This window comes from Paramisgurnus dabryanus, chromosome 12 (assembly GCF_030506205.2).
Source record: "Paramisgurnus dabryanus chromosome 12, PD_genome_1.1, whole genome shotgun sequence".
Lineage (NCBI taxonomy): Eukaryota > Metazoa > Chordata > Actinopteri > Cypriniformes > Cobitidae > Paramisgurnus > Paramisgurnus dabryanus.
Genome location: NC_133348.1, coordinates 12,766,804 through 12,778,103, shown reverse-complemented (window position 1 = coordinate 12,778,103; position 11,300 = coordinate 12,766,804). Strand labels below are relative to the sequence as shown.

The 11,300-nt window shown below is 38.2% G+C and overlaps 1 protein-coding gene and 1 pseudogene across 1 annotated transcript; both read right to left on the bottom strand.

The window, feature by feature from the left end:
* Positions 1-1,496: 1,496 nt before the first annotated feature.
* LOC135738590 (trace amine-associated receptor 1-like) lies at positions 1,497-2,537 on the bottom strand. The gene has a single exon (XM_073811493.1). The coding sequence runs from the start codon at positions 2,535-2,537 to the stop codon at positions 1,497-1,499; it is 1,041 nt and encodes a 346-aa protein (XP_073667594.1).
* Positions 2,538-6,986: 4,449 nt separating this feature from the next.
* Positions 6,987-10,507, bottom strand: LOC135738591 (trace amine-associated receptor 1-like; annotated as a pseudogene).
* Between the last annotated feature and the right edge of the window lie 793 nt (positions 10,508-11,300).

The following is an 11,300-nucleotide window of genomic DNA, read 5'->3' as shown; positions in this document are numbered from 1 at the left end:
AACACGTGATGCACATGTCTCGACACGCAGGACACATATTTTGGAAAAGGGAACCACACACATGATACTCTGAACACTTATTTTGAATTAGCGCATCCTCGGATGAGGAGTCACAAGCCGCCCCTGATGGAAAGGCATTTTGTGAAACTTTTGTGAAAATCACACAAAAATGCAGGCGTTATGTTACGTTTTCAATGCCGAACATCTTTCCTCCAAAATTTGACTGTAAAAGCTAGATGCATCTTTCTGATGGCTGAAGTGTGCTTATCATTGGCATGCAAAGCATATCTTGCCTGTTTGTTGATACTTAATATATAATATATAAGTATTACATCAATACTGTACGTATTGTATTCCACTCTATAAACCACTTTCCTACTGCCATGTCTTTAATTCGGGGATTAAAACCTTCGACACAATCAACAATAGTCAAACAACATTGAGTCCCCCCCCCCAGAGATTATATTTGGTTAAAGCTCTTAAAGCTAAAACTATACAAAACTGGACCCCATGATAATGCCTGTTTATGTAGTCCTTAGGTGTTCCTTTGTTGGGGTTGCCAGGCCTTTATACCATTTGGTCATCAGTAAGTGTCTGTAATGTTATTGAAAAACTGCACTTTTAGGCCAATTTAGGCCAAATGTACAGTGCAAAGTTGGCAAGTGGGGCTGCACGATATTAAAAATGCAATGTGCAATGACGTTATAATGCAATATGAGGGAGAGGGGCTAAATCCATAAGAACAGTTGCCACATCTCCAAGATGCTTGAAACAAGCTGCATGTACATCTATTTTAAAACTGTGTGCCATAATGTACCAAAGACAAAAAGACAACAAACACTGATATGTTTAAGGTAAGTTAATTGACAATTTGAATCTGTTCATGCCATGGCCCCCCTTATGTATAAAAGCATCCTCAATTTATTTATATTCACATGTGCATACATTTTTACAGTCCAATAGTTTCCAGCTTTTTCCAAGCATTCAAAAGAGTTAGATTTCTTTGGTAGTGTATCTGATGTGTCTTTTCCACAGTACTGTATATATATATATATATATATATATATATATATATATATATATATATATATATATATATACAGTTTATTGATTTAATAGTTGTGTGATGCATTGAAACAGAAGATGAGATCATCTCAGTGTTGTTCTTGTTATATTAGTCTGCACATTAGACTAGTCATGCATTACAGTCCTGCAAAACTTTTACACATACAGTATATAGAGAATATGAACAGTAAATTAGATTCATGTTGACTTGTGTGTGATGGTCGAACAGTCAACTATAATAAAATAGCTTAACAAAAGGATGTAAATTCATAGTTTTAAAACAAAAACAAACTCTGCTATCACATTACCATTTAACAGAAATAGTGCATTCATTTTAGTTATTTGGCAGCTTAGGATCAGAAACAATACATGGTTTGGCATCCCAGTTACATATGGTTTTAACATATACAGAGTTACATGGATTTATGACATCATTCTTTTACCATTAAATCAAATTCTGAAGAATTAGCTTGAAATATTTTGGCCAGCAGAATGATTCTCAAAGCTTTTCTAAACCATCTATAAAAGAAGGCGTACACAAAGGGATTACACAAAGAATTCACATATCCGATCCACAAAAAAATATCAAACAAGGCCGGTGGTGTTGTGTAATTAATAAATGGATCTATTAGATTGCAGAAAAAAAAGGGGGAAATACTCACAAAAAATACCCCCATGATAATAGCCAGTGTTTTTGTGGCCTTCCTTTCACTTTTGTTTATAGATGTGCTGTTTTTCTGGCTCACCTGCACTGAATGTTGTATAGATTTTGATTGTTTTCGTGCAACAAGGAGAATTTTTAGATAAATGCAGACAGCAATCATAGCAGGAAGACCAAAAGCAATAAATGAGGATACAGTGCTGGCAGCGGCCGTTTGAAATATTATACACGCTCCCTTACAAGCAATTTGATCTGAATAAAAGTCTTCGTCACCAAGAATGTTCAGTTCTAGAAATATCATACCAAATCCTACGAATGCTGCCAAACCCCAGCATAAGAAAATCATTATCATGGAAACAGGAGGTGTGATTTTATTATGGTACTGAAGGGGGTGACACACAGCATAATATCGATCTATAGAGATAAAGGATATGTGTAAGAGAGATGTGATACATAACATAACATCAGCACTGCTGTGTATTTTACAAAACAGATCTCCCAGATACCAGCAGGTCTCAACAGATCGCATCATGCTGGGTGGCATCACAAACCCCCCGATTAACAGATCGGCTACGGCCAGAGACAAAATTAAATAGTTGGTTGGAGTGTGCAGCTGTTTGAAATGAATGATGGCAATGATGACCAGGAGGTTTCCACATACTGTGATGAGCGCTATGGCACTGAAGAACAGATAAAGCAAAATCTGAGTCTCGGATGCGTAGACGAACTTCTCACATGAGTTGTTGAATGATTCATAGCACAGCACAGGCCCGTGTTCACTTCTAGTCTGAGTTGAACTAAATGAGTCCATCTGAAATTAAAAATAGTTTTGTGAACACAGAATAGGTTTACAGTTCTTATCACATATAAAAATATACAGGTAATTGTTGTTATATTTCATAGTAGCCGTAACACATAAAAAACATTTACTTTCAAACATGAACAAGAATTGTACCATTACACATTCATGGCAGAGACTTTACCTGTTAACATTGAGATCAGAGGAGCACAATGCACAGGTTTATATGCGTCTCCTCTTCAGCATTACGTCAGTACTGTATCTATCAATCTCCTGTCAACAAGAACCTACAGAGATTACTGGAATAACTTTTCCCATGAGATCTGACCCTCTCTAAAACACAAAAATCTGTAAAAGGTGCTTTATATGGCATTGTTTAGCACCTTTATTTTTGGATGGGAAGTGTGGATGGGAAGAAAAGCAAGTATGTGTAAGTGATGTAGAATAAAACATCAAGGCTTTTCGCTCTTGAAACAGTTAACCCCTGGTTTTTCTAAAACAGAACCCTGGGTTATCTTTTTCACGTTTCACACTGTTCAAACTTAACCAGGGTATTCATACTTAAAGTTTCACACTAGAGGTCTTCTCGGGTCCAAAGAAATGTACCCGACCCGAAATGACCCGAATCACTTCATACCCGAACCCGACGTGCATAAATAAAAAAAATTAAAGAAAGACCCGACCCGAGACAAACCCGAGAAAATTAGACCAGAGTCCGACCCGAACTAGTGAAAAAAATTTTTTAACCCGACTGGAACCGAATGTAAACGGCACTGACGTGTGTGCATTCTGCAGACCCATGCGCAGCAGTCAGACAGAAAGAAACTCCGGTGGCCTTGCAACCATTTTGGCGAGCTGCTCCATTCGTTTTACTTCGCAAGCGCTCTTGGCAAACAGATGAGAGGTTTGAAAAGGACATTGACGCACACAGGCGAGAGAGTTCGGGTCTTCTCGGGTCCGTTCAGAAAAAACACATTAATTTTTAAATTACCCGAGACCCGATGCCGCTATTATTGTACCCGACCCGTGTCCGAGGCACATGTGACACTTTTAGACCCGAACCCGATCGGGTCGGACCTCGGGTTTTCGGATCTAAGTGGACCTGTGAAGACCTCTATTTCACACCAGTGTTGTAGTACTCGGACTCGACTCGTACTCGAATACATTTGGAATCTGACTTATTCTCGAGTCCACACGCGTCCCTTTTAAATATATATTATTGTTTCTTTAAATTGATGTAAGATTGACACGAACAGTGATTGGTGATTTTTCGTGTGCATCAGACTGGTGTGAGGTCAGACGGTCAGACCTTAGGAGGTTTTTGCACTGCCATGACTTTAACCTCATAGCAATGCAATAAAACGCACCAGTCCAGTGAGATTTAAGCATTAGATAAGCCGCTGTTACCCAAAATGATAAGACGGTGGCGCTCAAACACAAAGTGGCACTACACATAATTCCAGCAGGTAATGAGTCACACAATATTGTACATTTAGTCGACATATATTTCTGTATTATTTATATGTTATACTTGATTTATATCTTAGAAGAGAAATTATTATGTGGTTGGTGATAATAATTTACACAATACCATAGTAACATGTATTTATTAATTTAAATTTTCAAATATACAGTATTGTGCAAAAGTCTTATGTGGACTCGGTCTTGACTCAGACTCAACCCTCTCTGGACTCGGTCTTGACTCGGACTTAACCCTCTCTGGACTCGGTCTTGACTTGGACTCGAATAAGCTGGTCTCGAATACAACACTGTTTCACCCTGTACATTACAAAACCCTTGGTTAACCTTCTAATTTGCATATTTGCAGTGGCAAGCGTTATGATTGGATAAAAAGCAATGACAAATGGACTGAATTAAAATGGGCTCGATGTTTATGCTGCATCTTCTTCCCGAAGCGCCTTTTGGAATTCATCCTCCATCTGTGTTTGTGTGTGTGTGCGCGTGTTTAAGTGCACTCAACAAATGAAGGCATGTCAGAATTACAGTTACTGTACGTACACATCGCCTCTTACATAATGTAGTCTTTGTTAATGACAAGATAGAGACTTAAGGAAATTATGTAGACTAATAATTTAAGTTTAATGTCCTAATGATCAGCCTACTTATTTGTATGTCCCACAGCTGACATGGAACGTTATTAACCTGTTCGGGAATTTTATTTTTTCATTTTAACCGGTTCAGGGGCGTCAATTTTAGGGTTAAACCAGAAACTTTAAAACACTGTTTCTGTTCGGAACGAACCAATTGGGAAAAAATTCTGGTTCAAAGCCTTGATAAATACAACACAAATATTGTTTGATTTAAAAAAATATCAAACAGAGGTTGCATCTGGTATTCATAATCATAACTATGGGTGCTCCGGAAGGGGAACAAAATATCAAAAATCGTAATGTGAGGCAAGGAAATCCACATCATGGCACAGTTCAAAAGGTAAAAGCCTTTATTATAAGACAGGGCAACATATTAAACAACAACATGTTTCAGCCAAACAGGCCTTCGTCAAGGTATTAGACCATATTGTTTAAACTCAGTGAGAATTTTAGTCAACTCTCAGACAATACACACACACACACACACACACACACATGTTGATTTTAAGCAACTCAGATTTAATTTGCACTTTTGTTTATTAGGTAAAAATACTGTAAATATCCTTAAATATTCATAGGTAACTTTCTGTGTACGAAAATATCTGTTTTAGTCAGAAAACACTCTAAAAAGTTGTCACTATTGGAAAAAACACACTGTTGGGTTAAAAAAGACCCAACTGCTGGGTTGTTTTAACCCAACTACTTGGTTAATGTTAATCAGCCATGCATTTTTGTTAGAACAACCCAGCAGTTGGGACAATTTAACCCAGCAGTGTGTTCTGTCCAATAGTGACCCAACTCTGGGTAAAAACACCCCAGCATTTTTTAGAGTGATTACATTTGGTTTGTTTTTATTAGATTTATGATAACAATATGACTATGTAAAATTTATAAACTTAGTATATATATTCTCCAAGAAACTCAAGATATATTTTCTAACAGGGCGGCCGGTGACTTCTCTTCAAAATATGTGTTCGAAGTGTCATGTGTGTTGCTCGTCATATCAAAGTATGTGTTCCTTGCGTCATGTAAACCATTTGCATCATGCGTCTTGTCAAAATATGTGCCTGCTGGGGGTTTATGATAAAAGAGACACTCACGTTTACAAACCACACACATGACAGGCTAAATATATTTTGTGACGAGCTTCGCATCGTGTGCCCTCGGAAAGGAAGTCACTGGCCGCCACTGTTTTCTAATAAACTCAGATAGTAAGATATAGGTCACAGAAATTGAAATTGAAACAGGCATTTTCCTTTAAAAGGATATTGTTGCTTGGCCTGTTGTTCTGTTTGAGAACATAAATCTGATAGGGTCTAAAACTGAATGAATTGTAATATAAACAAAATCCTAAGAAAAAAGACTTTACGCCTTTCAAGTGGAGCTATGACGTAATACCTGTTATTTTTTGTAAAATAGAAAATAATACCCAGTGGTTATAGTTATGGTTATGGTGAGCAGAGGGATTAATTAAACGTGTAAACTGTGTTTGCAAGATGTCCTGTTATTTATGGACTTATTCACACCAGTCCTCATTAAACTGTGAAGGACTCACACTTCACATTTATTGATCCCTATAGGCGTCACCTGCAGCATCTCAAAGCAAGCATGGAGTTACATCATTTTTATTTATTATTAGACAATGCAATAAACAAATAGATGTGTGCTTTTTAAAAGGTTATTGACCAGCAGTGTCTAAACAATACTTCTTATAAAAATAAGAATATACATTTACAGCAGGGGTCTGGTGGCAACGCAGGGGTCTTTTAATCATATATCAAATAAAAATACAGTATATGTTAATAAAACATATTCAAGTTAATATGTTTAAAAAGGATAAACCCAACCATTGGATTAAATTAACCCAGAAAATCTCCATATTTGGCCCAACCATGACCCAACATCTGTCAAGATGTTTGGAACAGGCTGTCTGTTTAAAAACTGTATTGTTAACAAAGACAAAGCTGATTTAGAAAACAAAATATCGTAACAAATTTTGACTTGAATAAAAAACTAAACTCAAATGTATTATGTAAGGAGATGTTTTCAGGTAAGTTGTTTCAGGCTTCTTAGAGATGTTGTCACAGTTAGGTGGTCACATTTTTTTGTAAAGCATCTAATTTTCCTAAGACTTTTAAGATATATTTAACGGTTTTGGGATTGTTACAGAGCATTAGATCATCTCATGATTAAAATATATAAACATGTAATAATATATGCTATCACACAGTGCCTTAATTTTCAAATCCAATTATTTGTCATTTTAGGATAAGAAACAGAATTTTTATTTTGTTTTGGCATAGTTACTGTGACATACATATTATGTGCAGGGTTACATTCATTTATGACATCATTCTTTTACCATCAAATCAAATTCTGAAGAATTAACTTGAAATATTTTTGCCAGCAGAATGATTCTCAAAGCTTTTCTAAACCATCTATAAAAGAAGGCGTACACAAAGGGATTACACATGCAATTCATATATCCAATCCACAAAAAAATATCAAATAAGGCCGGTGGTATTGTGTAATTAATAAACGGATCTATAAGATTGCAGAGAAAAGAGGGTGAAACGAATACAAAAAATACCCCCATGATAATAGCCAGTGTTTTTGTGGCCTTCCTTTCACTTTTGTTTATAGATGTGCTGTTTTTCTGGCTTACCTGTGCTGAATGTTGTATAGATTTTGATTGTTTTCTTGCAACAAGGAGAATTTTTAGATAAATGCAAACAGCAATGATAGCAGGAAGACCAAAAGCAATAAATGAGGATACAGTGCTGGCAGCGGCCGTTTGAAATATTATACACGCTCCCTTACAAGCAATTTGATCTGAATAAAAGTCCTCAGCACCAAGAATGTTTAGTTCTAGAAATATCATACCGAATCCCACAAACGCTGCCAAACTCCAGCATAAGAAAATCATTATCGTGGAAACAGGAGGTGTGATTTTATTATGGTACTGGAGTGGCTGACACACAGCATAATATCGATCTATAGAGATAAAGGATATGTGTAACAGAGATGTGATACATAACATAACATCAGCACTGCTGTGTATTTTACAAAACAGATCTCCCAGATACCAGCAGGTCTCAACAGATCGCATCATGCTGGGTGGCATCACAAATCCCCCGATTAACAGATCGGCTACGGCCAGAAATTAAATAGTTGGTTGGAGTGGGCAGCTGTTTGAAATGAATGATGGCAATGATGACCAGGAGGTTTCCGCATACTGTAGTGAGCGCTATGGCACTGAAGAACAGATAAAGCAAAATCTGAGTTTCAGACGCGTAGACCAACTTCTCACAGGAGTTGTTGAAAGATTCATAGCACAGCACAGGCCCATGTTCACTTGAAATATTTGTCTCCATCTAAAATAAAAATTAAAAACTATTTTAATAGTGTGTATTGTTTTTCACAAAATATACCATTTATTGTTATTATATTATATATTTCATGGTCAACATTATTCACTAAAACTAAAAAATTATTTTACCATTGCACATTTATGGCAGAGTCCTCACCTGTCCACACTGAGGTCAGAGGAGAAGAACGCACAGGTTTATATGTTTCACCATTTGACATTACATCAGTCTTGTACATCAAAAGTCAACAAGAACTAATAGAAAACACTCCATTAACTTTTCCCATGAGATCTGACTCTCTGAGTACACTGCAAGAAAACAGTTTCATAATCTGTATTGTGTGCTCTTGCTTATCAGGTAAAACATAATTATAATAAAGACAATAATAAAGTCCATTTGTGATAGAAAATAAATAGTTTAAGACATTATATATTGAATTTAGTTAAAGATGCAATTTGTATATTTCGCGCCGCTAGAGGGCGCCAGATCAAATCAATAACAATGACGTAGATTAATGATGCTCTGAAGCAGCGTGGACTGATAGGATTTGTTGTCTTTAACTCAAACGCTGATGGCCATCAATCAGACGGGAACGAGAAATCATGTTACACATGAGGTAAAGTAATCAAGTTTTATAAATGCTGTGTTTGATGACATTGTTTTTTTTTCATTATGTAAGGTTTCATGTAATGTTCAAAACGCAATTGTTAGTCATAGATGTTACAGTATTAGTGGCCCGACAGACGCTATTACTTCCGCATTTGTCCACGACACTGTTGTCATGTGGTTTTTACGTCAGTAAAGGCGGTGACAAAGGGTAACGCAGATATTAACGTCATTTACATGCGACTGCACTGCCCGGTGTCACTGTTTAGGGTAGCAATTTTCTCATAATTTACAAGTAGTTGAAAACATTATAGATATTGTTAGAAATCAGCTGGACAAAATATATAACACCGGACAAGTGGTTTTTGGATATTTTACTGCAAATATCTTACAAATTGTGTCTTTAATTCTCTTTTTTAGACTCGTGCTTGAAAATAAGAATATATGAGGAGCTCAAATGCAAAAGCTGCTAAGAAAAGACATCTCTGGAAAGACATAAAAATTCAATTGCAAATGGACTCTGCTTTTCCATTTGAAATGTGGCATACATTGTACGTTTGCGTAAACGCAAAATGCAAACAGTTGGAGAAGGGTAAAGGGCCAGATAGCCCTTCATACGAAGATTTTTCAGGACCTCGCTTTAAACAAAGGGGTAAGAAATTTTCCAACATGGCTGCTCATGCGAGTATAATACATTAATAAAGTTTTTAATGACAAATAATTATTGGTTTTATTTTACATTCAATCTTGTGTTCATATTTACAATTATGTAATTTAAAGAAACTTTGGCAAAAAATCGTTAACATACCATGTTAAATGTAAAAAAGTAGCTGTAAGTGGATCTGAAGCACCGGTAGGTTTTTCCAGTGTGCCGCCTCCAGAACATGATTGCGTCCTGGTTTCCCAGGTCTGATCGCGCCCCAGGTTCCCCCAATCTGATCACGTCCCGGTTTCCCTGGTCTGAGCCTGGTTCCCCGGTCTGATCTTGTTCCGCAGGCGACACACTGGAGAAAATGTCTTTGGTTACTATTGTAGCATTGCGTCCACTGATGCTATGGGTTAACTCCTTCCACTTTACCTGATAGGGAAATATTATTGAATAACCCCAGTGTAGAACACTGGTCAATTGTCCCTGAATTATGCAAATCGCATGACCGCTGGAAGTGTATAAAATCCGGTGCCTGAGCGACAAACCTCAGAATCTCAACTAAACAAAAGTACGAATTGAGAGCCACAGGCTTGGCACTTAACACAATGTCTCATTCCCGTCTCTCGTCATTAGACCCAGAAACCTTTGAAATTCCCTGAGGAGGAGAGACCAGCCAGGTTTGAAGTGGCATAAGTACAGCATTAATGTTTCCACACGTTGTTGCGAGAGGTGAGTGTACATCGATCTAGGATTTAAAAGAACACCAGATATGAAATCGTCTGACTCTGTGTACCTGGCTGGGGACTGCTTGGCTGGATGTTGTGCCGAGCGAGGGGATGACAAAAGCATGGCATGGCCTGCTGTTGAGACGTACATCTGGGCAGGAGCTGGCTCATGACACTTGAACGTTTCGGTGCTTCCGACAAGCGCTCTATGGCTGACTCTACGGTGACACCGAAGAGGCCAGCGGGAGTGATTGGAGCGTAAAGGAGGGCTTTGCGTCAGTTGTCATTGCCCTTGTGAAGGAAAACCATGAAGCCCATAGATCTGTCAGTAGCCTGGGCAGAAACCTTCGTAGCCATGAGGGTGAAGTTCGTGACAGCGCAGAGGTTGTTTACTGTTTTCTTCATCGACAGTTCTGCCGTCCAGTGACTGCAGGAGCCCAGCCTGGAACACTTGTAAGATAACCAAAGCATGAAACGCCTCTCCAGATGATGCGTAGGCCTTGTTTGCCAGGTAAACAGTCATCCGACATGACTTCGACAGCAGGCTGTGATTGGCTCGGAGCACCCCAGAGGATGGACAGAGATGTGTTGTAACATTAACTCGACAGAAGGGATGCACACATAGCCATGGGCTTCACCCCCCAACATGGGAGAACAGGCTCGGTATATAACCGCACGCAAATTGGAGCGCAGGCCACACCTTGGATGACTGGTCAAATACGTCCACAAATAAAGGGGTCCTCCTTCTCAGAGCAACCTGCTGCCAGCACAATCGAAGGAACCAAGAATACAGCTGGCACTTAGACGGTTCGTCAGGTGAGGTCTAGCTTAGGTCGAGCTCATTCGCCGCCATTCGGCCACCTCGGTGTGCTTGTGGGAGTCCGGCTGCGGGACGCACAAACAATTCAAATTTGCAGAGGTCAGCAACAATTGGCCAGTGTTTGGCACTGTTTCCCACTCGAAAGGTCACGTGTTACATATGTGAAATGCACCTTTGCGGACCAATTTAAACAATAAACTGACACAAAGACATTAATTAGTATCATTCCACATACAACAACGTTGAAACGGTCATCTTTCTCCACACTTGTAAACACTAGGGTCGTAGTTTCGCATATGTCATGCGTGACCTTTTGACATGCTTACGCAATTACGTAAAGTCACTCTGGTGCGTCACACTGCTGATGCAAGACATAAAGTTGTGGTTTAAAAGTGAACTGAAACTAAAATGCATTAAAACGTTGTCATGCTTTTAGGATGTTCACACAAACAGTTAAATATTGTAAAATATCGACTGTAAAATCTACGAGGTTATA

Bases quoted from the DNA above. Each gene is read 5' to 3' on its own strand.
- LOC135738590 (XM_073811493.1), bottom strand. From the start codon at position 2,537: ATGGACTCATTTAGTTCAACTCAGACTAGAAGTGAACACGGGCCTGTG.